The sequence below is a fragment of the Neopsephotus bourkii genome, unplaced genomic scaffold (genome assembly GCF_033783945.1).
Source record: "Neopsephotus bourkii isolate Nb327-2 ecotype Australia unplaced genomic scaffold, CSIRO-AGI_Nbou_v1 NB_973, whole genome shotgun sequence".
Lineage (NCBI taxonomy): Eukaryota > Metazoa > Chordata > Aves > Psittaciformes > Psittacidae > Neopsephotus > Neopsephotus bourkii.
This window is the reverse complement of record NW_026901467.1, coordinates 161497-189239: the sequence shown is the minus strand read 5'-3', so window position 1 is coordinate 189239 and position 27743 is coordinate 161497. Positions and strand designations below refer to the sequence as shown.

At 37.7% G+C, this 27743-nt stretch overlaps 1 protein-coding gene across 9 annotated transcripts; it reads left to right on the top strand.

Annotated features, from left to right (window-relative positions):
- Positions 1 to 289: 289 nt before the first annotated feature.
- On the top strand, positions 290 to 27129 carry NT5C3A (5'-nucleotidase, cytosolic IIIA). 9 transcript variants are annotated; one of them, XM_061359402.1, is made up of 13 exons: positions 14957 to 14989; positions 15360 to 15466; positions 17860 to 17910; positions 18595 to 18714; positions 18849 to 18998; positions 21881 to 21979; positions 22435 to 22504; positions 23200 to 23246; positions 23633 to 23718; positions 23973 to 24062; positions 25258 to 25420; positions 25891 to 26091; positions 26520 to 27129. In XM_061359402.1, exons 6-13 carry the CDS (start codon positions 21881 to 21883, stop codon positions 26619 to 26621), a joined length of 858 nt encoding a protein of 285 aa, XP_061215386.1. In that variant the 5' UTR covers positions 14957 to 14989; positions 15360 to 15466; positions 17860 to 17910; positions 18595 to 18714; positions 18849 to 18998; the 3' UTR covers positions 26622 to 27129. The 9 variants fall into 9 exon arrangements, with proteins under 9 accessions (XP_061215388.1, XP_061215381.1, XP_061215383.1 ...); XM_061359403.1 differs by lacking the exons at positions 14957 to 14989; positions 18595 to 18714 and adding an exon at positions 516 to 532; XM_061359400.1 differs by lacking the exon at positions 18595 to 18714.
- The last annotated feature ends 614 nt before the right edge of the window (positions 27130 to 27743 follow it).

Below are 27743 nucleotides of genomic sequence, written 5' to 3'. Positions count from 1 at the left end.
CAGGCGTGAGGAGGCGAAAGGAAGAAGGCATTCGTTTGTGGTCCTGAGAAAAATATCTAACCTCTTAGCTGGTGCTGTTTCCTTTTGAAACCGCTCACAGAGGCCTTTCGTCTCTGGAGCGCTCTCTCCTTGCTCTTCCAGTAGCCGCCCGCTTCCCTTTCTCCCCCTCTTTTTCCTCTTGCGTGGTAGCGCCGGGCAGGCCACGCGCTCGTTACGTCACGCGGGGAGCCCGCGCCGCGGCTGTGCCGGGTGGGAGAGGACCCGCTCAGGCCGGCGCTGAGGGGGGAGGAAGGAAGGAAGGGAGGGAGGGAGCGAGCACCCCCGGCGTCCTGCAGCGCTCAGGCAGCGGCCCCGCTCCGCCGCAGCGGCTCTCGGCGTGCCCCGAGCAGCTACCATGGACAGGACCGCCGTGGCGAAGATGGGTGCGGTGGCCAGCGCCAGCGTGTGCGTGCTGGTCGGCGGGGTGGTGCTGGCGCAGTACATCTTCACCATGAAGAAGAAGACGGGGAGGAAGACCAAGATCATCGAGATGGTACGTGGTAAGAGGCCCGCTCCGCCGCCGGCCGCACGCCCTTCTCCTTCTCCTGAGGGTGACGCCGCCCTCCAATGTCAGCCCTTTACCTAAAACGCGGCTCCCTTCTCCTTCACACGCTGCCCTGCAGCTCCTGTTGCAGGCCGCCCCCAGGAGTGAGGGCTCTTGTCCAGATGCGTGGGGCTGTGTCTTATATCTACCCCTTGAGGCGAAGGGGCGGACAAGGGATGTTATGGCCGGTTTCTGACCATAAGGATGGACGCTGGAGGCTGTTCCATCACAGCAAGATTCACTAGCATTGAAAGCGTCAGTTTCATCCTCTCTTGTCCACCTTGTATGGAGCTGTGCATAAAGGTGTAGGTATATACGGGCCTGTATAGGTCTTGGTTGTAATTTAAAAGCCTGGTTGTAAGTTGTTTACAAGAAAAGAGGGCAGGGAGGTAGGAGGAGGCGATGCTCAGCCATCTGTTGAAACTGGGAGGCAATGTCGCGTTCACAGTTCCTATAAAAGGAAGTGCGCTTGTTAAACTTCGTGTTTAGGGTATTATTTAAATATCTGCCTATCAGGTATTAACTGAATGGGGAAAGGTCTTAGTTTAGACAATATACTGAGTTTATGGTTTGGACACTGGTGAAGAACAGTACTGAAGAATGGAACTGAAACTAAATCTGCTGATGTTAGCCAATGGATATTTTGTGATCTGCTCTGCAAAACTTTACTAAAAGCTCAGATTTACTTATTTTAATTACACATGGAAACATAGATTTTTGCTAAGAGCTAGGATTCTCTGTGTAAATTATGAGCTGTGTAACTACTCCTTTGCTCATGTTTTGCGAGATTTGACTTGAAGTCATACAGTGCAGTGTGTGGTAACGTGGGTCCAGAAAAGAATTCCACTGTGCGGTTTTAGTAGTCATAAAGTTGTCATACTTAGAGTTGAAAAAGCATGTGAATGGTGTTTCTTACCATCAGGCACAGCTTTCAGTATTTTGGAGGGGGGTGTCTTGGTTTTTAGTTTCTGTGAGCCCACTTAGCTTGTGAGAGAGCAGAAAGCTTGGATTGCCACTATGAAAAGGGTTAGATGTATTTCTGAGAAAGGGCTCTGGATTCTATGGAAGGATTTGACAAAACTCATTTGAAAACTGACTGTGTCATAACACTGGTTAACTATAAATAACTTCTTTTTTACTTCTAGTACTGTAATACTTCCAATAGCTTCATCACCTCCTATTCCCAATGACCAATTTGAGCTGTCATTCAGAAAAGTGCCTAATAATTGCTAAAGATGTATTTCTATTTGCTTTCTGTGCAGTGTTTAAATAGTGTTTCGGCTGGGAAGACTTTAGCTTTTATCTTTGTTTCAAAGATTTTGCCTTTGGTAGAGAAAAAAATCATTACACCAGTGTTAGACTGATTTCTGATAAGTGAAACTCTTAAGTATGTACTTTAGATAACATCTTAAGAGCTATGTTCTTGAACACAGATCTGTGATCCTAAATAGGTAAGTCCAAAAATTCTGCTTTTAGGATCAGAGATTTTTCTGAACTTCAAATTGCAAGAGGAAAATAAAGCTTGTTCAAAGCATGTCAGCTATCTTGGGTGGAAATGTTTTACCAGTTGGATGTTAATATTGAACACGTTAATACTATCTGCTCACTAAGCCAGAATTTCAACCACTGTTCCAACTGGCAGCTTCCTCAGTTTACAAGCAGTTCATCAGCTGCAAGTCCTCTTTCTCCCTCAGGGAGTATCTTCAGTGGACATAGAATCAGATTGTGAAATTTCTTTGCAATAAGGGAAACAGTTATGTAAACTTCATACCAAGGAAACAAGCAAAAATGTGTTTTATGTATTTGTTTTACTTGGAATATGCTGCATTCTGGAGGACTTCCTGTAATAGTTTTATCCACAAATGTAATTTGATTTAAGGGTTGTCATTGATAAAACACTGCATCTGGTTTAGTTTATCGCAAGAGAGACCTTCCTTGGAGCTTTGGGGAGAAGGTGTTTTCCAGTATGTAATTTGGTGCAAGTTAGGGCGGTGGTGGGGAACAGTACAGCCTTATTGAAATGGTTTGGGTTTTTTTCCTAATCTGTGAGTTACTATAGCAGGCTGATCTTCCATGTTAAATTAAAATTATGGGATTGGTTTTGTATTTTCAGCAGATATTTTTTGTTCATATTTCCTTTGGGGAATATTACACTTTGGTTTTATACCCGCATTAGACTCAGCATTACCTTAATTTATAAAGTCATCAAAATCAGTAGGGAGCGGGCCTATTTACACCTTAGTTATGTGACTTCAGTTCTCATCAATGAAATATCTTTGTATCATTAACTACACCAATACTTTTTTTTTTTACTTTTTTCCTAGTTAAAATAAAATTCATGTAAAACTCAAATATAAGTAAGAAGCCAACTTACAGCAGTGTTTAAAAGCTAAAAGGAGGGTGGAAATTACAAATCAAATAGAATAAGACAGGTTAGTATCGGGGATTATGACCCCAAGAACGTTTAATGTGAAGTAGAAAGGATTCTCAAGCACTGTGGAAAAATACAAGGGTAACAGTTTCCTTGTGGAATAACAAACCCCAAGAAATTCTTAAGTATCTATCCTACATTTCTTTACCAAAGTAATTAGAGTGGTACACAAGTTTAAACTTAATGAGGACACCATAAAATCACAGCATCTTAATTGGAAGCAAAGATTTAAGTCTGGAATTAAAGTATTAATGATGTTTCTTCATTGACCATCTAAAGTTTGCAAACAGGGAATTTCCCTTAGGCACTGATAGATGTAGGCAGAGTTAATTTGGCTCCACTTCTGAAATAAAAGAGGCATTAATAGTAAATATACAGCCAGTCACATGAAGTTGCACTTGATGTGTTAAGAAGCAACTGTCACCCAAAGTCTTCTGTATTACTTTGCACAGCTAAATTGCCATCTCTGAAACTGTAAAAGTATTTCTGTAGTCAGGTGAAGGTAATAGTTAGCCACAAGGTTGCTAACTTTAATTTAAATAGAAGGTTAATAATTAATTAGATTCTTGAAGTAACTTACTAGATGCTGCTTGATAGCTACTTTAAAAGGAGATTAAACCTTACAGTAACACTCAATCTTTTGGACTTTCTAGGCCCTGAACAAGTTTGCAATGAAGTTGTGGATCCTTATATAGCAAATCAATTCTATTAACAATAGACTTCATTTCTTGCTTACTCCTTGTAAAGCCTTTTAGGAACTCAGCAGAAAAGAGGTGTTCACAAACAAAAGTGAAAAACATTGCCAAAGTCTTTTGATAACACTCATATGCAAGGATTAGTCCATGCTAGCTAAAACATGGGGTTAATGTAAGAAAAACTGTTTAATGGGGTAACAGTATTTTTTGTTATTTGTCTGTTTCATAAACAACATTGTTGAACTTCGGATTTTTTTCTTGGCAACTTGTTTATTACTTTTGTTTTGGAGCTTTTTATTGTATTTCTTTTATAAGGATGAGAAACATAATAGAGGGGATTGAAACCCGAATAGCAGACTACCTGAAACTGAGACTTCCTTACTCTCCCAGGTTTGATATCCAGAAAACTGGGCAAATAGTTAGTTACATTTGTCTATTTCTCCATTCTGTCTCTGAAGTAAGAGGATCCAATTCCCAGAAAATCAGACTTTGTATCAAAAAAACAGTTTCTCTTTTTACAGGGAACTTTCTAGCCAGCCATTGTTAAAATCTCTGGACAGATTCCTACTTAATACATTGGGGGAGGAAAAGAAACGTGGATCTTTGTAGTATTACAGCTTACCTGGAGAGAAATAAGCAAGCGAGTGAGAAGTGAGGTAACTGATACTTACGTACTTCCCTAGGAAATCAAATAACATATGTGACTGCCATAGGGTTTGTGGGGGGATTTGTTATTATTTTCTTTTACTTTCCAGTCTCTGGTGAGGTTGGCATCTTGTTTCATAGGTCATCGGGGGTTTGTGCCACATACAAAGGATACAGACCTTTACAACTGGCAGCAATCACATACCTCCCCACTTCATTCTTGTCTTGTTGCTAGAAGCCAGTTGTTAGGGTAACCGTGACGTTACTCTGGCATGAGACCTTCACAACATTCTCCACTTGAAGTAAAAGAGTATGTAATAAGTAGCAAACGTACTCAAGAATTTAAATGGCTAGTATGTGAAGCTCCTTCATACATGCTTTTTCCTTTGCAAAGATGAAGAACTCAAGCCTGAGCAAACTGGAATCAATGAAAGGTAGTGAAATGTGAAAGAGCTCCTGAAACCTAATACTGCCCCTACCTACTGACATGTATGTGAGAGCCTTTATATTATTAGCAGCTGGAGTATTAGGATCGTTTTTAGAATACTGTTAAAATTTTTAATCCAAGTTAAATTTTATATGAGTGCTGCAGATATAACTATTCCTGTCTTAGTTTTTGTTTAGACCGTGTCCCTCAAAAGAAAAATCACATTGACAGTGTGGTAAACACCAGCATTACTAAAACAAGGTTTTGTTGCCCACGGGCCTTTTGCACAGATAATCATAATACATAATTACCTAGAATGTGGCTTGTAAAGCAAGTTTGTACAGGCCAGGAATCACACTGTAAGCAGAGTTTATGTTGATACAACTTAGATACCACTAATAGGTTTTCATTCTCACTGTCAAATAATTCAGTTGGAAAATTTAAAGATTCAGGTCTTAGGAGAAGAAAAACTTCAATATTCTTTTCTAACACTGTTAAGAATCAAAAAGTAGTGTACTGTATACATTGTGTGCATATTAATATTTTACTTTAGTATAAGCTGATCCTACAATTGAATCATCTGTTTCAGAAGTAGATTTTAATTTTCTGAAATTGTTGCTACCTTTGAGGGTTTTTTTGATTCAGTAGGTCTTGAAACATAGATTATTACAAGGAATGGGTATGGGAAGATCAAGTGAATCTTTAATTCTGCATGAGTTTCCTTAGAACTTATTTATCTTCATTACAGCAGTTATCAAAAACATGATAATGATCTACACACCTGAAAATTGAGCTTCAAGTAGTAACTATAAGGAAATGTCAGGATATGATATATATTATAGGTATAGGCTCAGAACATCTTGTTTGCTGCTTTCTTTTTTGTATGAAGTCTTTGCCCAAGCCAGAAAAGCAATCTTTCAGTGAATTTCTCTGCTCTGAAATATATTTACCTTTTCATAAATGCTTAGAATGTGTTAAGTCATATTTTCTAAGTGAATTTCTCCTCTTTGCAATAATTATTGGTTGAGCTTTAATGGCATCTGTTCTATTAAACTTCTTATGTGGATTAAGATTAATAGCAAACACTGCAAGTATTCGTAGAATCATAGAACAGTTAGGGTTGGAAAGTACCTTAAGATCATCAAGTTCCAACCCCACTGCCATGGGCAGGGACGCGTCACACTAAAACATGTCACCCAAGACTCCATCCAAGCTGGTCGACATGTTACCTTTCATTGTCAAATGACAGAAGCAGTAAGAAGGTTTTTTTTTAATTGAATGCACATTATCATTGCAAAATTCTTTGTATTATGAATTAAAGTTGCATAGCATTCCAACAGTCAGTCTTGAGTTCACAGGAACTATCAACTTGTATTAAAAATACCTAAATTGATCACTGTAGGTATTGAAGAGTCCCGGGGTATGGATCAGTGCATTTATAGGTAGGAGAACACTAGCTGTAAATTCAATAGCAATTTCAAAGGTACCTGCAAATGTAAAAACATCACATTTTGTGTAAGCCTGGAAACCTTTTTAAAATACCTGAACTTGAAGTTCTTTCCTTAAGTTGCCTCTTACCTTTTATTTTCACTTGAATGAATTGCATAATGCAAAATACAGAATCTTTTCTTGTGTTGGCTATTTCCAATTCACTTTAATAGCCTTCAATCCGTCAGCCCCTTTCTTCTCTCCATGTGTGCATATGCACACCTACTTTGTGCCAGTGTACTACAGTATACTCTTCACTTCCGGTGAATACTACATCATGGGGGAAGTTCAAGGAAAATAGAAGGGAAGCCCACTGTTAGATTTTAGTGCTTTAATCTGGTGCATTTGTCAGATGGCAATCAACTGTCAGTATTTACATACTAGCTAGTTGAGCTGCAGCAGACAGTGTAGAGCAGCAGGTGGCACTAGTATCTGTTTGCATCTCTGAAGATGGGTATGTGCTTGCTTTGTATGTAACCGGTCCTTTAAGAAATCCTGTCCCACAACAACTGGCATTTCTTGGCCACTACCTGACTCCAGGTCAGACACATACAGCTGAATTGCTCCTGCATGCAGAGGGCCTGGCAGATGCTCAGCACTGTAATTTGACTGATCTTATCATATGCTAAATGCAACTGTGAGGCAGGAATAGCTCGCAACTATTCTTCCTGGCCTCCTTTCCTAACAAGCATGCAAAGAGATAGGAGCACATATAAAACTGGGCAAGAAAGTTGGATAAATATACTGTTGTGAAGGGTGTGGAAAATAAAAGGACATGAAGTCTAACTTTCCCCCTTGCCTTCTTGTAGTCAGATTACTGTGCAGCAGTTGATACGTAGTTACTGTTTCTTCTTGGGGCATAGCTCTTTGTATAGCAGTTACACCTTGACCAGTTTCTGGGTATCAGCTGCTTTCTCTTACCCGAAAGTAATCAATCACCAATGGCCAGCTGCTGTAAAATGTCAGTGAACTTATGATGACTGCAGTAGGCAGGTTTTTAGGCCCACATCTATCATGCAGCAGCTTGACTGGCACTGTGCCATGAAGTTGGAATCTGTGGCTGTTGTGCTGGTCACATCTCTCTTAGCTTATTTGTGTGGAGTTTCTGACTGTAAGAATAAAAACCTGCTTATTAAAAGTGATGGATTTTTTATAATTTGTCTAATCCTTATATTAATATAGTGTTTTACTTGAATACTTAAAAAAGATTACGCGTTTTTGCAGTACAAGTGGACATATGCCTAAGGTTGCAGCACACAGGTCAAAGAAGACACCATGTTTAAATACTAAAATTAACTCTATTTTTGTTCAGTAATGCCACAAAAGAATATAGAACTGCACTGGCTTATCTCAGACAATAATTACAAAAATACTCTATAAATAATGTGAATAATGCCGGTTGCTAGACGGAAATGGGGCTTCTGCTTTCATATATGCCAACCTTTAAAAAAATAATTTAATTTGTAATTTATTTTTTAAAGAGGTGGGGCAAGGCCCAGATTTAGACACTGAAGATTCATAATGTGTCTGAATACAGAATTTGAGACCTCTTGAGCTGGTTTTGCCACCAGGGATTCCTGTTCATATATATTTGTTCCTACTTTTTGTCCCCACCTGTCAACTGTTCATCTGCTTTGGAGATTGGATCCCTGAAATAATTTAAGTTTATCGGGGAGTGGGTTACCCAAGAGTTTGTTTTACTCCCACCTTTGTGTTGACAGAATGAATGCCACTAAAATGTACCCTTAACCCTGCTCCTTGAAAGCTTTCCTTCTATGTTGGAAACTTACAAGTTTTCAGACTAAAAGTGTAAATTTTACACTTAGCAGTTACTGATGCAACACTTTTTATCCTGGATTACATCTGCCTTTGCAACATAAACCAGTTATGGGTAAGGCTGAACCTGGTCTGCATGTTACCATGGAAAAATTGTATGTGAAACCAAAGGGTAAGAATTAGTACAAAAGCAACAGCAGTATTGATACATTAGCAGTAGTAGTAGCATAGTGCAATGTATAGTAGTGGTAGGTTTTGAACATGTCTTGTAACACTTCCAGAGGGAAAAATATGCAGAGTTACAAGAAAAAAGGAGCATCCAGTTACATCTTTGAATGGATTCAGCAGTCAGGAACACCCATAAAACAATGGGACATGGAGGTAATCCATCACGCCTCAAGTCATTGTGCTGCCTATTACCTTTAAACTGAGTGTATCATATTGGTATTTCATCTTTAGACTTAACAGATGGGGTTTTTTCCAAGAAGTTTAAAGAAGGGTCTGTACTCAAAGAGAACAGTTAAAAACCTTTTAGTCTCAATGTGTAACTTTAACTGTTGTACTATATTAGCACTACATTCTTCCATCAGAATGGTAGTGTCTGGCAATACATTGTAGATTAAACTTTGTCCTGCTGACTTTGCTTTCAAACTGGTCCTGCAACTCCACTATGCAAGGGTCAGAGTTTATTTGATCTAGATACAGCATTCTTAGTGGGAAGAAAAATCTAAGCAGATGGGTATTTTTTCTTAGAAGCAGATAAGAGGAGAATCATCAGCAACTGCTTTAGTCCAGGCCTTGGGCTTAATGCAAATTCCACTTTAGATAGTGTTACATGAGAAGTTTCCAGGCAAGCCAACATTTGTTTTAAGCTATTTCCAAGCATACAGGTACATACAGAATATTTAATTTTAAAAAGTATATATGCAACTGTGCAGCTTTGGGGAAAAAATAGAGCTCATCAGCATTAGTGTGCAAGGTGAGCTTTTGCACACCTGATAGCTCAGTAAGAATTTATAAGAATGCCAGAATATCTACATATGGCCACTTCTTAGAATTCTGTACTGTTTTGAAGAAGGATTAGTTGCACCAGCCACCTCACCTGTAAGCATTCTTTCAGCGAGTGTTAGATTAGGTGTAAGATGAGAGGGAACTGGATCTTTCAGATAGACAGATTCCAATAGCTATGCTGTTACCACAGCAGTAGTAAAGGAAAAAGAGAGAACCCTTCAAATTCTAATTTGTCAAAAACGAATTTTCTATATTTGTGCTCTCTGAAGAAAAAACAGCAGGAAAAAGGAAGAATGAGCAGAAAATAAGATACTTTCAATGAAACTGAAGCACTGCCCTGAAGAGCAAAAGCTTCTCCCTTCCATCACGTTACAAAGAGGGAGTGTTGACTTGCCTTCCAGGAAAGGCCTTGCCTGATACTGTCTAGCAGTAGTCTATAGCAGAGGCCCAGGAAAATCCTAAGAAAGGGACAAATTGTCCTAATTTTTTTTTTCCAGAATGACTTCCCAGCCTCCAACAGCTTGTGTTTAAGAGACAATGGCTGTAATTTAACCTGAGCTTTTTTCGTGTTGTTATCCAGTACCTTTTTAAGGCTGTGTAAATTTACAGTATCACCAGAAAAGAATTCCCACATCTTACTAATTTACTTAATTGTGTGACCTCTAGCTGTCTCCACTTGTTTTGAATGTGCCTCCTGTTAACTTTAGTTGATAATTACTATTTTTACACAGGAAAAGATAGTGAACAATCTTTCCCTGTTAACTTTTTATATGCCATCCAGTCATTTATTTTCCAGGCTGGAGAATTCTATTATATTCAACTGTTCATTGTAGGGAAGCTTTTCATGTCATCGCTCATCCTTACTACCCTTCTCAGGGCCTTTTCCAGTTCTGCTCTGTCCCCTGTAAGATAGAGAAACCAGAACTGCATTTGGTGTTTAACTTGAGAGTGCATAATGAATTATAAAGAGGGCTATCCAGAAAGCATTGGCAAGAACAGGCATCAGTGAAATGCAAATATGGAAAACAACCCAGCAGATTAAACTCTGGCTCAGGTAGGCTGCCATTTATAGACATTATAGACTAGCATTTCCAAGGTACATGGTTACTAACTAAAGATCACTTGATCATTTCCAGATACTCATTGATTATTAATAGGACTTTGGGGTTGTTTTTCCCCTTTTCTTCTAACCTATCAGTTTAATTCTCTCCAAAGTGAGAGAAGGGGAGCAGAGCCCAGAGATGAGGCAATTCCCCTAACATACAAGTGCAGGCAAAACGTAGCTGCCCTGCACTGTATTCATTCATTCCCAGAACCTTTGGATCTGGTTCTGTGTGGCTTGTACTCCATATATACTCTCAGACTAAATTTTTGCCTGAAGTAGTAACTGACAGGAGGAGAAAACATGAAATACTGGAAATTCAGGCCTTAATTACTGTCAGTTCTTCATAAACCTCTATGTCAGTAGTATGGAGGATTTTAAATATTGTGTTGATTTCTATTGCCACATTTCTTGCAGTTGTTTCTGAGTTTTGTAATGTCTAACAATACCTCTGTGTTTGAGAAGTATCTTTGATTAACGTGTAAGTCCATCAAAACCTTTTGCCCTTACTCTGTTACCTGAACTTCAGTATACCAAGTCAGCAGTGTGTTTGGCTTGCCTTCATTCCTGCTTTCCTGTTAAGATTCAAAACCCCTGTTGATATACCTCCCAGAGGAAACCTCTGCTTTTAGAATGGCTTTGTAAGCACAAGAGGAAGGTGCATACGGGACAGTGATGCTGCAGTATCTTTTACTTTCTCATCTGAACAATTCTATATAGAATTTTGCAAGTCACAGCTTCCTGCATGTTTCAAACTGAACATCATAGTTACTGGTGTATTAAACACAGCAAGAATAAATAGTTATCTGTTTGTTACACATTTTAGTGCATGTGTTATCACTGGTAACACCATGTGTTCAGTACAGCCATAAACAGTCAGACTCTAGAAGAACACAAGTTCTCTCTTGTATTGTAAAGAAAGATTTATCTCTGATCAGATCTAACATCAAATAAACTTTCTAATTATGTTTTGTGATACGGCATTTCCTTCCTCTATTTGGTTTTGAGCATGCACTTGTTTTTCTGCCTCTTCAAAATACAATAGTTGAGTAGGCAAAATAAATTCTCAGCTACAGTGGTACTGCTGCTCCTTAAAATAGGTCAGGTTAAGACCTCACATTCTTAGCATGCGTCTTCTCTGGATTCATTACAGTTTAATTAATTCAGTCTTTAATACATTCTTAGCACTTCCCCATAGCAAGTGCTGTTCAAGCTCTTCATGTATAAACAATCTCTTACATTCCTCATGAGTCATCTCCATAATGCACACACATCTTCATAAACAAACATTTCTGTATTGCATCATACCAGCTGTAAATATGGCTAGAACAACGCCAGATCTGTACTGGAAAAATAAGTGATATCCAGTATTCCTGCAAGGCAGCCTTCTAAACTTCTGTTTACTCCAGTTTCCTCAACCTGAACATTAATGTTCTTTTCCTTGTAATGGTCACAAATAGAAAAAGTTATTCCCGGAGCCAGGATGCTGATCATTAACTCGGTTTGCTGTGACATGAATAAAAATCATGTTTGAATTAGACTTATGTTGGTTCCTTTCTTCTGCTTGGTTTTGATACTTGAGTGCTAAGGTTCGGTTAGCTTTCCCTATCTTGTGGAGGTTATATCAAGTAGTCTGGTTTGGAAAATACAGACTAAGTAAACTTGCTACAAAAGCAAAATTAGAAAACAAATACATGAAGTTTAAAAACGGGAAGTTTAAAAATTGATCCCTGCAATAAAATGAAGCATTGCTCAAGTAAAATTGGGCAATATGCTAAAGAAATGGCTGTGTTCAAAGTTGTTCAGTTATAGTAGGCTCACTAAACAAGAATAAAAAGTAGTAAGCTCATGAAAAGCCACTAGCTAATGTTTACTAATGAATGCTGTAGACAGGATTCAGTCACTTCTAATTTTTGTAACAAATATTCCAATAAATAGAAATAACTTAAATGTGACCTTTCTTGATCTTTAAAGCTGATGGCAATTTAGTCAAAGTATTCAACTTACTACTTAAAACAACAGAACTTTAGCTTACTTGCTTATGTAACTTACTTTTGCTATGTTAATTTCTTTTCACAAATAGACAGGGCAGAGGTGCATAAGGACCAGCAGAACCAGTTTTTATTTGCTTCAGACTAAAATTTCCAGTGCCTCATACTCTTTGAGAGCATCCTGAATCTGCAAACCAAGTTCACCCAACACACCACCATATAAATTTGAACATTTTCCTAGTTTTATATCAATAACAACTCATTTAATGTTCTAAGTGTTGTTCTGTATCCCCTCCCCCCTTTTCCTCCATAGAATCTTCTGCAGTCGAGGTATGGCCCTCAGCCAAAGAGAGAGGGTTAAAATAGAACCTATCTGTTGCAATAGCTATACATTTTTAGTTCATGGTTCTTAAAATATATTTAAATGACCTTTGGTATCATGAGAGTAGAAATGCCAGCTGGACTTGGTTTCTCTCTCTTTCAACAAAGAAGTGATTTTAATTCATCTCTTACCAAAAGTTAAACACTGTAAACAAAATGCTGGACTGACTCAATCAGCAGTAACAGAACATGGTCAGTAGTAGCGGTTGTCATTAAAGTGTTTGACACACAGGGTTCTTAAGAGTTGTAAAGACAGCCTTCCTTGTTTTGTAAATGAGGAGTTTCATATACCATGTTTTCATTTAAAGCGAAAGTAATTATACTCGTTGAAAAACAGGAAGATATTTTTCTAAGAATTAGGTGTTGGCTGTATTCATGTTTACAGAAATGTTGCTCACGTCATTTTCTGGCTCTCACTAACACTGTAGTAATTCGTTTAAAAGGCTTTCTAATTAGGCTGGTATACCAAAAATTAGTCTGTAAAAGTTGGACTTTATTGCTGCAATTCTTTTCTTCAGCCTTAAATTGGATACAATTTTTTTTAAAAACAACAAAACCACACTTTTTTTATTTGTTTCCCCAGCTTTCATCAAAAGCAAGCTCATTTCCTTTAAATTCCTTGATATCATTTGCGTTTCTTTTCTCACTGAATCACACCATAGAAGTATCAGAATATCAACAGGCCAGCTCCAACATCCACCATGTCCCAGTCTCACCTGGGAGGTTCACAAGACTTGTTTATAGCAGTACCACTGTCACCGCTGATAAATATATATATATATAAAATCTCAAAGGCAGGTACTCTGGAAATTGGATGTATCAAGTGATGTCTTTACCTAAACTCCATGATTCATCTAGCAAGCATATTTTACTTCATTGTTCATAAGATTTTTTTTAAATTGGAAATCCAACACTGGCATAAGCTACAGCTTTTTGTAATGCAAGTAATTCATATTTATTCAAGATCATGTATTATACAGATCTTTCTCAAACATTATTATGGCGATACTATTAGCCAAAAGCATGCTAACTATATGAAAATACTATAAAAGGTAGCATTCTCTGTATGTTACCTATTACAACAGTAGACACGTGCTGTAACAAGTAGATTAATAGGACTGTAAATCCTGGCAAATACCAATGCCAGGTGTGTTCAATTTACTATATATAGTCTTTGCAGGGATTATGTCTTTTTTTTAACACACTTTTTAAACTGTTTTGCTGCTTCAGAATACAGCAGACCTATACATGTACATTTCAGGGGATCTTATTCAATTCTAAGAGGATAAGTGTTGATGAAATGTGCATGCTTTCTATCAGCAGTAGTTGTTTCGTTGGGTCAAAACAGGGGTTCTGATAGAGTACACACTGGCCTACAATTGGAATGTGGACACAAAACATATGGATCCATTTAGTAAAAGTCTATTGATTGTATTTTTTAATGTAGAAAAAAAGCACAGGAATTTGTATCACCAATGAATTTCTAGTGTCCTGTAATGGGGTTGGGAGGGGTGGGATGTAGCTCTAAGGGTTTTGTACATGCTACATTTCTAACCTGCCCTTGCTTCAGTTCTTAACGATTGCATGGGTCAAATTCATGACCACATATGAATTGGCCTGAACTAGTGATCATAAACCTGAGGCTGAACATTACTGACAGGGTAGTATAGGGAAGCTCGCGCTGTTGCTGTAGTAAGAGTTAACTTCGTGTTACACTTCCAAGTGTTTACACAACTTCAAAGTGTGAATATGATTAGACAATATTTCCTTCATACTCTTGACAGCAAAATAGAGATTCCTTTTACATGCATCTTCTGTGGTACCTAGTTACTGTATTTGATAAGGCAAATGACAAACTTCTGAAAGCATGTTGTGGCACCTTGTCTCTCAAAAATCCTGACAAACAAGCCTCCTTGATTTCCTGTTTCAGTATCACATAGATAATTACAGTCAAAGCAAAGATTAATTAAGTCATTAATTTGCTGCTTCTACACAAATAAATCTGTGCTCCCTCCTACGCGTTCATGAGACCATGTCAAGCTGCTGTGAGGAACTTGTGGCGCTCTGCAACAGGAAATCCTAAAACACTTGGAGAGATCTTGTGAAAGGGTTAAAAAGTAATTAAGTAGCAAACTGCTTTGAAAAACAAGTGTCTTCCTCTGTTAGAGCAGCCCCAACTCGCCTGCTGCCTCCACGAAGGCTGCTCATTCAGCGCAGGTCAAATGTTCTGTTGTTGGTACAGCAGCTGATGGGCTGTAAGCCCTGCAGTCTGTACTGCTGAGCACAACAAACTGCTGTGCGCTGCTGATGTGCGTCACAGGACCCTGGGGTTTTGCACGGGGATTAGTCAGGCTGTATTTGGAAACGCCCTCAACTGCACCCTGTGCTGCTATATTAGTGCTTCTCAAGCAAGAGGAATTTTCTTTTGCTTCTGGCAGCTGCTCCTGCAAAACCCTCTGGTAAGTGTGCACAGCTTCTGTCAACAGCGCTGTCTTCTGCCTGCGTTTTTAAGCCAAGATTAGGAGCTGCAGCATTATTTACAGTTGTTTATTTATTGTGACAAGCTCTATTTTTTATATAAAAATTTGATACCAAAGAATTGGCAGCAGCACTGAAAGAGTAAATATATCTACCAGTTTGTATTAAGTAGATGAATTCAGCTCTGCTTTTAAATACGTATTAGAGCAGCCATGTAAGTGTGGGTATTTTCAGAGGGACATAGCTCTGTACCATGCATGTCTGCATTTGTTTCTATACAACAGGAATAGCAAAGATCACATAATATAGCAGACCAATTCTTAAAAGGATTTGGTTGGTTTTTGTTGGCAGCCTGCATGCAAGCCCTGCGTCTCTGGACTCTGCTTGCCACCTATGCTGTTGCAGTAGGACAAAATCAAGGACAGAAGAATCAGGAGTGCCCTAAGCTCAACGCACAGGTATTCTCCTTTAAAAGCACAAGAGGAAATGCTCGTCATGTTTTCTGTGAAAGCTCTCTCTTCAGATTTTTCTGTATGTTTTAGTTTGGGAAAAAAAAAAAAACCAAACAGTATCCAAATCCAGCACATTAAGTGTAAAAAGCATGTAAGTAATGAAACAAAACAGGAAAAAAAAACATTTTTAGTACGCATCCTATTCCATTTCTTAAAATAGCTTAGGTAGTGAAGCCACTTCCAGTTATTTCATAGAACCTGTGCTGGGTGTCTAGTTTTGCAGCATGTTATCAAGCAACTGTGAAGATATTCGGTGTTCTGTGTTTTTCATTTCCAAAATAACATTTGCCTGTTTACTTTTCAGATAAGTAGTCCTGAGGCTATTTCTTGGCAAAACTACCAAAAGAGTGATTAGTAATACTAGTTACTAAGGATTTCTTACTACCGTATTTGAGTTTACATCATACAAATAGAAAACTTACTATGTTTTTGTAATTACAAATGAATATCTATCTGTCCTGAGCTCAGGTTATGCTAGCAGATTGCATGATCACTAGTGCAGGTCTGCTGACTAGCAGCACCTAATGTTGTGTCTGATGCAACCATGCTGACATCCAGTAGCTTTTAATGTTCCTGTCTGAAAGCTACTCACAGCTGGGGCTGCAAAGAGAAACCTTTATTGCACTCATGGACCACAATTCAAATTGTCCGAATTCAAAGCCAATCTTGCTTTATACTTGCAAGAGCACTGGTAGCTATATATGAGCACACAGAGGTGGAGGAAAAGATACACACCCACTCCCACCCATTCTGTGGTTTTGTTACAGCTTCCCTGCTTCTTGCAGCTCGTACATTGCAGATAGAGGAAGTTACATGAAAAAGCTTGTATGCTTTTGAAACGCTTTTTTGTAAGCTTTGCTTTGTGAAGTAGGTGAAAGTAATGCTCTGGTGTAAAATAGCAAAAAGAGAGTGGAAAGTAAGATGTAAATTAAGGAATGTGCCCTTTTTAGTACAGTTTCACAAAACTGTTAGTTTCTGACACCAAGAGCACTGAAACCAATTTTCTGTAGCTTGCCAAGGTATCAGATTTCAAAGCTATCACTGATGCTGTCCTTTTTGGTACATGTCCATAAGTAAGTATATGTGATAGCTAGTCTGGGACCTCGGAATCGGGCATCTGTAGTTCCCAAAGTAAATGCCATTTATTCTTGGTTTGTACTCTTTTACTTGGAAGCTATCACCATAGACTAGAAATAGAATTTACAAATAATTGAATCCTATCCATTTAATCACTTTGATTTGCAATTTTGTTGTTTGGAAATTACATTGATAGTTTCCTCCCCCTGCCAGCCCACCCTTGTGTGTCCTGTGTCAAAAGATAATAGGTTTGGAACATAGTCTAGTCTATGCAGCTTTACCAGGAAAGGAGGAAAAAAGAAACTGTGATAATTGAGATTTACTTACTCAGCCACAATGCAGGGTGTTTTCTTAGCAGTAATTTTTAGGATCCGTACTGGTCTTTTTAAAATAAAACCCAACTTTGTCAAGTAATGTAGGCTTACAGGTATCAGAATAAAAATACTTGCCCCACTTTTTTCACATCCTCAGTCAAAGCGTTACTTAGAGTTTTGATGATAAGATCTTACATTTGTAGTTATCATGAGTACTATTTCAGGCTGTGTATCAAGATTTGATTATGAAATGAGCCATATCTCCATGTAGTTAAGATAGCAAGTCATTCATCAGCTCGTCCTCCCCAACTTAAAACTATGGTTAGTGAAAACAAAAGAAGGTCCCACGATCATCCTTTATAGGAAATTTCCTTTTTTATTGAACTTGTTTGTTATTTTAAATTATAGGGACTTAACGTTGTTTTACTGGGTAGGGGAAGTAACTGCTCTGTCTCCAGCACTTGGTAGATTAAAAAGTTCAGTGTAATCTTAACTCCAGAATATGACACTTCACCTGGTGTACACAATCAGTTACTAATTCCCTAGGATACCCAATTGGAAGTGCTTGCTCTGGCAGCTGTGAATTCACTTGGATACCTGCCTTTCATTTTAGTGATCATCACCAACTTTTTTTGTAATTGAACTGATGGAGCATGCACTTAGATATAATCTGTCTCAAATACTAAGAAAACAGCACCCAGCTAGAACACAAAAGCAGCTTTGTTTGCAATCATAGAACAGTTTAGGTTGGAAGAAGCCTTAAAGATCACCTAGTTCCATTCCTGCTATCCAATTGTATATAGGAAACTATTTCAAAACTAGAATTCAACAGGGTCTTTACAGTAAATACTTCTCTTTATTTAATCCAGATGTATGTCTCAGGTACTAAATGGACTTGTAATTTCCAGAACTATCCTTGTTGTAAATGACCCATTCTATGGTTTGTAGGTCTGGGGGATTTCCAAACCTGCGTGAATCCATTACGGTTCATTCATCAAGGTATGACTCTTAACATCATTAGCTACAAAACAATTTCCTACATCCTTATTCCAATTACCTGCAATCACAAACAAGCAGATCTTTGTTTTTCCTTTTCATAAATTCAGTTAAGATCAACCTTTAAAATAATCTTGTTCAGTTTTGTTCTCCTTGCTTCTCTTTGAAGGCTCCTTAAAAATGTCAGAGGCTGGAAACTTAAATGTATTTCTGGCCAGCATAGAAGCCAACTACAAATTACCTTTGGGAGTTGTCATCTTAACATGTGTTTTAAAAGAGATACTGGTCCCTGAGCTAGTTCAGTAACATATAGATATCTTTGGTAAGAAAGCAAAACTCTTCTCACACTTGGAATAGATAGGGAAACTTAAATAATTCAATAGGATATACTTTCAAAACAACAAAATGTGGAATTTCTTTTCCTGTAGTTACGTAGTTTTAGTTCTCAGTATAGAAGCTCTTTGCTCTGAAAAGCTTTCTTGCCTTTGTTAGGTGCTGTGGAGATTTTTTTTCAGGTGTTTCTCCATATGTGTTCTTCCCCAGCATCAGAATTTGGGGCCTTTTGTGTATACTGAGTTGACTCTTAGAGCTTTCTTAACCAATTAATAGAAACGCAAATTTTAGCAAATTGACTGAAATGTTCTTATTTACATTCTTTCACTCTTTGTTCTTTCATCTGTTTATCAGTTCTTTCCAACTTGAATCTGCTTGTCTTTTCCAACTCTTCACAAATGGCAAATATGCAAGAAAAAGACAAGAGCTATTCTGGGAGCCTGGTATTGAAGAAGCCAATTTGCCAGAAAACTGGTGACTGCTTATTTGACAGTTTCATTTACTTCTAATGATAAAGCCTAAATAAAAGAACTAGTTAATGTGCAGTTACAGATACAAAGAGCTAGTGATAGGACAATGGCTATTTCAACTAACCATATTTGTCTGAGGCTTTATCAGATGCTGTACCTATAATGAAGATGTGGTTTTGCCTGTGAAAGTGCCTGTGAGACTGAAATTGCCTCAGTTATACTTCCTGGAGAAGACTGGTGCTTTTCACCCTTTAAGTAAAATCCTCTTCAACTGACTTCAATTCTTATGTAAAAATGGAAGATGTATTAGAAATGTATCTTAAAAGCTGATCTTGAGTAGGAGTATCAGTTTACAACATCAGAGCAGGAAGCTTTCATCAGACTTACAATCTTAAGTAATGTGTTCTTTAACACCATCTACTAAAGTGCTTACTAAGGAGGTTTTTTCCTCAAGTTTTTTCAGAAACTTACAAAAGGCATGTCTGAAATCAAACAGTAGCAAACAATCCAACTTTCCTCAGACAGCTTCTCCCTCTGATCTCTCCATCTCCCCCAACATCTGTTCTGTTTAAATCAGTTATATTAGGAAGTCTGTTGCTTAGAATCTTAAGTAAACCACCTAACATTTGAACTACTTCTTAGAAAAACATGCATTTAGATTCCATTTTAATTTTTGCATGCCAAGTCTAAAAATACATGTATCATTTGCCTCTTGAAAGTCAAATGAATTAGATGAGCCAATTTACAGTGAAAATGTTACAAAAGAAATTGCTTCATATTCCATTATAGAGAAAAAATGGTGTATACTCACCAAACCGGTTGTAAGGTTACTTTTGTTTACCAGCACTGTATGACATACAAAAGAAATACCATGAAACATCTGTGAAGAGCTGTTAATATTTCATTTTGTGAAGCTACATGTGTTGATAATTGTGAACAAATATCTAAAAATGCTTTGTAACTGCATTTCTAAAAAGATTAGGGAATTCTCTCATGGATATTTTCCAGGGATTTTATTTTTTGTTAGCACTCTATAACTTTCTCAATGACTCCCAGGTGGGATGTAGCTGATTTGTTTCTTTCTGAGATTTATAAAGCAAAGAAGTAGTAAATACCCTGTCAAGACTTTAGAATTTTTGGCAAGGTATTCTGGTATAGGTATTTTGGATGGGTGGAAAACCTTGGAAATAATCGGAGACTCAAGATTTAAGTTTTTGGAAGGATTTTTATTTCCTGTTTTCATTAGTGTCTTCAAGGGTATCAGCCAGAAAGTAGCAACAACCATACTGGGGATTAGAATTACTTCTTATATGGAAAAATTGGAGGTGATGTGGATGAAAGGTACAATCCAGCAAGACTAAATATAAAATAGAGCACTTTGTGTAACTACCTGTTTCTGCCTAGGAGTAATTTTGAAGAATATGTGGTCATTACCAACTGAATTTGAATAACTGTCACTATATTAGTGCTAACAAAGTAAACAGATTCAAATGTGAATGCAAACTTACTACGTAAAGACACAGTCTAAAGAAGCCCTTCACATCAGGCCTTTTCAGAGTGCAGCAGAAAGACTGTGCCCATAGTTAGGGATGCTGTGTTTCAAGAACGGTTCAAATGGATGGGCTGGGACAACATCAAGAGTTGTCAGAGTTTTAGAAAACTGTGCTCTGCAAAAGAAGATTGAAGGAACTGGGGTTCTTTAGTGCAGGAAGAAGGGGGAAAATTTCCAGCAAGCACTTGTGAAAAAGAATACTTTCCTCCAAGTTTAATGGCCTAAAATTATAGTATGGAAGGGTACATAGAGATTAACCGAACTTTTCTGAACATAATTGAGCACTAGAATAGATGGTTGAGAAAAGTAAGGAACATGTGAGTAGTTTCTGAAGAATGGGTTAGACAAGTATCTGCTAAGAGCTATGTAGCTGTAATAGTTTACTCTTCCCTGAGGGCAGAGTGGACTAGAGCAGATACTTAAAGGTACCTCCAACTCCTCCTTTTCCCTGACACACAAGTATCTTTTCCATTATAAAAACAAGTGTTTGCAAGACTTTAGAACGTCATCTTTTTCTTAAGTTATAACCTAATTGCGGTTTGACTGCAAGGCAGTTGTTAAAGGCTTAGTTGTATTGAAAGCAGGACAAAAGAGTGTTGTGTGACTTAGTAACAATTGGTGATAGGAGAATTCTGCTTCCAGAAGTATGTCTGGAAACAAGCTGCCTCTTCCTTTTTCAGTTGGCTCACTGCAGAAAAGATTATGTGCTAGGTATGAGATAGGGAAAGCTGAACAGTCAGGATGAGAGAAATGAAATTCCTAGCACTTCATCATCTCTGAAGTTATAGATACAGAAAATAAACTGTACTAATCAGAAATGCCCGTGTAGACAGATTGCAAATGTCTAATGCCTCTGCGGTAGGAAGAGTCCATACATGATTATAAAGGTAGGAAATACAGGGTAAATTGGGAAATTTCTGTCAGTAAGTAGTTCTTTCACCATTTCTGCAAGGTTGAAGATAAACTTTTAGAGTGAGTAAAGGCTTGGGGTGTGGGGAGGGAGGTTTACGGAGGAGTAGGAGGTTTGTGTTTTTTTCCTTTATTTCCTAATTCAGCATTTCTCATAGTATTTGGGAAATACTCTTCAAAGGGATTATGGAAAATGGTTGATGGACCAGCTCGGGAGCAGGGATTACTATTCGGCCTTGTTGTACTGGAACACTCAGTTGACACATGCAGCATTCCCAACAACACAAGCAGTGTCTATCTGTGTTGAAACTTTAAGGGCATATTAACCGCACAAAGAGCTAGTTTTAAAGTTCACCATCTCCGATTGACATACTTGACCCACAGGATGATCCCATACATCTTCTTTCTATATATATCACTTATTCCCTACAAATACAGTTATATTTTTCTGCAAGTGTCAGCTTATTGAATAATTTGATATTAGGAAAGGAAATTAAAACAGATGTTGAAAGCAAGCAGAACTGTATGCAATCATCAGTTCATACATCTCAGGTGTTTTCTGTTTCTTCTTGCTCTTGTGTTCCTGTCCCGTGCAATTCACATAAAATTGTTAATCGATACAGAGCTTCCAAGCTGATAGATAGCAGGTATTACCTAGTAAGGTTTCCTCTGTAAAGTGGATTTCTGTCTTTGTTCTTATTCTTCATAGATGCCAGAGTTTCAGAAGAAGACTGTCCATATTAAGGACCCAGGGAGAGTAGAGGAGATTATCTGTGGCCTCATCAAAGGTGGAGCTGCCAAACTTCAGGTAAAGACAGTAGAAGGTGTAACCATTTCAGAATGAAAGCAATCATGCTATTGGTGCTCTATGCCAGAAAGTTTGAAGAATATAAATATATATATATCTAAAAAAAAAAAAACAGAAGTCAGCCTTCAAGAGATCTCCCAAATTTAAATGGTAACTCTTTGTTGTTGTTGTTGATTCAAGTGTAATTCAGCCAGACACTAGTTAAGTAAATGAGATAAACACATAATTTCAGGAAATATTTTAACCAAAGGAATTAGAAAAACAGTTGTGTTAGAAAGAAGAAGTTACTCTCATGGGCTATAGTAGTTTGCATTACAGCAGTTCAGTAGAATAGGGAATTTCTGTGACACATGCTACTGAGCTGCAGGTATTGTTGATCATGCAGAATTTCTAGCCATTCTTTATTTTGTCCCTCCATGTTGTAAGACAGTTTTGCTTTTTCTTTCCTTAAATAGATTATTACAGATTTTGATATGACATTAAGTAGATTTTCCTACAATGGAAAAAGATGTCCAACTTGCCATAGTGAGTACTTTTTTTTTTTTGTTTAATGGAGATTGGTTTGTTCACTCCTTTTAGTTTTTCCTACATTTTAATTTTCTATCCAATTTATTTCCTAATACGTGAGATTTTATACTGACTTGTTATGTAACCTGTACGTCCTAATGAAGAAGTATCCTAGTGACTGCCTATATGTGGTTTTATGCATATACATTTTAATACCAATCTGTGTTAATTGAGATCAGTTGTCATTCACAGCTAAAGCATTAATTTCTGAACTATAATGTGCTAGTGGCTCAATATGGTAGGGTCAACTTAAGAGCTGGTAATATTCCTGAGGCCTGCAAGATCCAGATAGTAAACTTGTCATAATTCTTGACATTTTTATCCTGTAGCCTTTTAGAACAAAGAGAATCCATTTACTAAAGAAGTGGGAATCCTAAAACACATTGGAGGGCTCATGATGATTTCAGAAAGTTAAATCTCAAGAAACAGATAAGAGAGCTTGTAATTGACCTTTTAATTCAGAGATGAGGGGAAGGACATCTTCATGCTTATGAAATGTGCCTTTTACTGGTTGTGGGTAAGGAAAGTTCTGAGGAAACATAGTGGTATGTCATCAAACATTGCCATCTGTGCCATTTACACTGTTGTAGAGCAAAGCAAAGGAAATACACCATCTTGTTTAACACTTCTTTTTTTCCACCCCCCCCCCCCAGACATCATTGATAACTCTAAGCTCATCACAGAAGATTGTCGGAAAAAGGTAAATGGAAAACTTACTAGCTGTTGGTTTGTTGTGCAGACAACTGGTATAGACAACACTATCTGTGCTGTATGTTGAATTACATAGGGCCACAAGAAAAGGGATCCAGTCTTTAAAACCCTGAGCTTTCTTCACTCATGAAATTGAGTGAGATTGAAAGAAATCCCACCACTAAGAAGTGAATGGAAATATCTGTATTCTTGATAGTAGCACATAGTTGATTTTAACAGCATCCGCTTTTTAATTCTTATATTTACAAGCTATCGCCTTGTTCAAAAAGCATTTCAGATTCCATTGTATCTAAATAATGTAATCAGAATGGTTAGATAAATACCAAAAGTTGCTTAATGTATCTTTCTGAAATATCCAATGTTTTTTCCCTTCAGTTATTGCAGCTGAAAGAAACCTATTATGCCATTGAAATTGATCCAGCTCTCACTATTGAAGAAAAATATCCGTATATGGTAGAATGGTAAGAGACATCTCGCATCTTGAACTTGAACTAAGATTCAATTTAGTAAGTTTTTAAAAGGAAATTAATAGCAGTAATTAACTTTAGTTAATGCATGAACTGAATTAATCTCTTCAAGAGTTGTGCAACAGCTGGTTTTGCTTTGCTGCTAACTTGAATGAGCAAGAATTAACCATACATGATGCTTTTCATCATAGGATTTAATGAAGGGTGAATCTTAAGTCAGTTTCAACCGATTTTTGTTTCTATTCTAGGTACAATAAATCTCATGCACTTCTCATTGAACAAGGCTTACAAAAGGATAAGTTTGCAGAAGTTGTGAAGGAATCTGATGTTATGCTGAAGTAAGTTCCTTTTGATTAAGTGATACTGGTTTGGAACATTTTCTGTAGATTCTTACTGGGTGTTAGGGGCGGAGGAGAGAAAGCAAACACCAAACAATATTCCTGAGAACACAACACCTTAATCTTGGAACACAACAAGCTCTTCATTCTCACAGTTCATTGGTATGTTGCAGCTAAATGCCTGCAGTGATCGCACAATGTAAGCTAGAGATCTGAAACTGGGGTTTGTGGGCTTTTTATAGTTCCATCCCTACAAGCTTCATTTCTGTAGACTCATCTTCTTGAAATTGCACTGGTGGCACTTTTTTAAAAGCTAATGCAGAGATGAACTTTGTTGCTTTGAAAAATATCCCCTAAAACAGTTTTATCTAGGATAAAAATGCAGCAAAATACGTTTCATATGTTATATTAAGTATTCTTCTTCCTCTATGGCTAAAGGCAAGTTTAAAAGCCAGCAAAATCCCTCCTTGAAATGTGATGGGGCTACTATATCTTTTAAAGTTCTCCAAACTTGTTGGTAAATTTTGGATGACTGAGACAGGATGTTAGAACTTCACTTGTGGAAGTGTTTGTTTATCACACTGATAAATTCCTATCTTCCACAAAACAGACAAGCACATGGTCTCTTTTAAATGTGAAATTCTGCCCATCAGTGTCTGTGTGGAAAAAGCGTATGTAGCTGACATTCCCTTGCTCCTGGTATAGTATATATAGCTTTGATAGGGTACTGAAAAGTAGAAACTTTCAGAAAAGAGCCACAATAAATATTTTCAGGATTTAAAAGCAAAACAAGATGTGCTTTATGGCAATAACCCTATAGAAAGTCAAAACTTAAGCAAGGAAGATGGAAAGGAGATGCACAGACTTCTGCTAGAGAGTTCTACTAGTCGTTTTGCTTGTGCTGGGGTGTTTGGGAAGGGGACATTGGTTTTAATTCTTTAATAGATATTCTGGGGAAAATAAAACTCTACAGACCAAGACCAGGCAGCTTGATGCAGCAGTTTCTTGCTAAAACTATATGCCTTATGTTAGGTTGATGGTTCTTGCTGACCCAAAAAGATGAGGTAAAAGAAGTGAGTGCTCAGGGAAAATTCATTCTGTTTTCCAAAGATGATGTGAATGTCTTCTGAAAACTTGGACTTCTCTTGCCTTTTGTTATTGGAGATCTGATTTGTATTTATGTTCTGTGTTGCAGAGAAGGATATGAGAACTTCTTTGATAAGCTCAGTGAACATAATATTCCTGTGTTCATATTTTCTGCTGGGATTGGGGACATTCTTGAGGAAGTTATCCACCAAGCTGGGGTCTACCATCCTAATGTCAAAGTGGTTTCCAATTTCATGGATTTTGATGAAAATGTATGTATGAAATAACACATTCTTACCAAACATGACTGATTGTTGTATTTAGTAGCTATATATAGATACATACACACACACTACAAGATATTTTAATGCAAAGGTGTAGCCACAGAAGATCAGAATTGCATACTCAGGACTCTCCCAGGCAAAATAGAAGCAGAGGATAACAGTTCAAACACTGTTAGCATGGTGTGACTAAGATACCATTCATTCCCTTGAATGACAACCTCACACTCAGCCCAGTACAGCACCTCTCTTCCTCCAGGCAGGGAGAATCGCTGTCTGTCCAGTTTTAACAATGCTATTGCAGTGATTACATTATTTAACAGTAATTTATCTTCTTCCTCCTTAGATATTACATAGTTCGCTGTTAGTTCAACAGTAATACCACCTCTTTACTCCTAGATTCTGCCTTATCTGTATGACACTAGAAATAACTTCAGTGTTTTGTTGGGTTTTTTAAATAGGGGGTATTAAAAGGATTTAAAGGAGAATTGATTCATGTTTACAACAAACATGATGGTGCCTTGAAGAATACAGAGTACTTCAAACAACTAAAAGACAACAGCAACATCATACTGCTGGGTGATTCTCAAGGGGACTTGAGTATGGCAGATGGAGTAGCAAACGTTGAACACATCCTTAAGATCGGCTATCTCAACGATAAAGTAAGTAGCCTAATCTACCCTTGTAAACACTGAGTGAAACAGTATGAGTTAGAAACAGCTCCATTATACTAAGCTTCAGGTATCAAAGCACATGTTGGCATGACAACATGTTTTGTTGTCATGCACTTCTGTTTGCATTCAGGAGAGAGCAGCCTTTCAGGAAGCTGAGGAAGTAGCTTTTCCTTTAGGTATCTTTATGTGTGAGCTCCTGGAATAAACATGAGGTCCTGTATCCTGGAATGCATGCACACTTATGTCAGGCCACTCCTCCTCTGTCCCCCCATGGAATTCACTCATAGGAGCGATACATGTTTGCATGGCTTATTTCCTGAATTTGGTGGGATGACTGGGCAATATTTTAAAGACAAAACCTCTTCATATATAATTAAATGTACAACTAAGCAGATCTTTATCCTTTCTGCAATTAGGTAGATGAGCTTTTGGAAAAATATATGGACTCTTACGATATTGTCTTGGTGAAAGATGAATCCCTGGAAGTTGCCAACTCCATCCTACAGAAAATCCTGTAAACTGCAGTCTCAAGTCACTCCATTCCTTCCAGGAGGCAACTGGACAGAAGAGCAGCACATTGGTGCTGTCTTAGATCACTCATTTACAGAACTATTTAATTTAAAACTTTTATCTTTATTTTGGTATTTTGAAATACATATGGCATCCATCGTCAACTAGAAGCTCCTTTTACTGCTCTTGTGGTGTTCTTTGTTGTCTCACACTCCTGTTATAACTAGATTTAAATTGGATTTATAGATGTGATAAAGCGTTCCTGATGGGATAATATGGTTCAATGTCTTTTAATCAGGCATTTCAGAGGAGCATTTTAGAAACTGTGGCTATTTTGTACCATTGAAAATGTGAACGTTCTGTGACTGAGCAGCGTGCACATTTGTGTTTTCTTCTTTCAAAGAAGAGATTTCGGTCTCAGCTGCACTTTGAAAGATCTTACTCATATGCTGCAGACTTTCACACAAGTCTTTTCTACATATATTTTTCATCAGTAAAAATGCTTTATTCACCCAATTCAGGCAAAGTGTTTCTTCTTAACAGATTTTTGTATCAGTACAAAATATTCTGTATCCTTACTATCTCTTTATCCTCTGTGGAATGGGAAGAATGTTTGAAGTTAGTGTATCTGAGATAGTGATTCTCCATCTTTGTAACAACAGTTTCACAAGCTGAGAGTCCAGTCATAACCTCAGCCCCTTTTCAGATCTTCTGTGTACTACTCCACTTGTAGCCTGCTGCTTCATGTCAAAGCTAGCATGGATCGTCTAAAGGAATTTCTGTTGGAATTCTCAGTGAGTTGCCACAGGCACAGAAAATCCAAACAAAGCTAGATCCTAATCTTGGATTTAAGAGCTGACTTAACCATGTGCAAAATTGAGTTTTCTTGCTACCAGCCCCATGCCTCAAAGGCACTTAAGAAACACCTCTCAGATTGGCTTTGGGTCGTATTTCTACTCCCTGGAAGTTGTAAGCACAAGCATCAATACAACATCTAGCTCTTCCAGTTTTGTTCTGCAGGTCCTCTCTGTTTAAACACCTACTGAATCTTCACAGAATCACAGAACAGTTCAGGTTGAAAAAGACTTTAAAGATCACCTACTCCAACCCCCCATATTGAGCAGGGACAT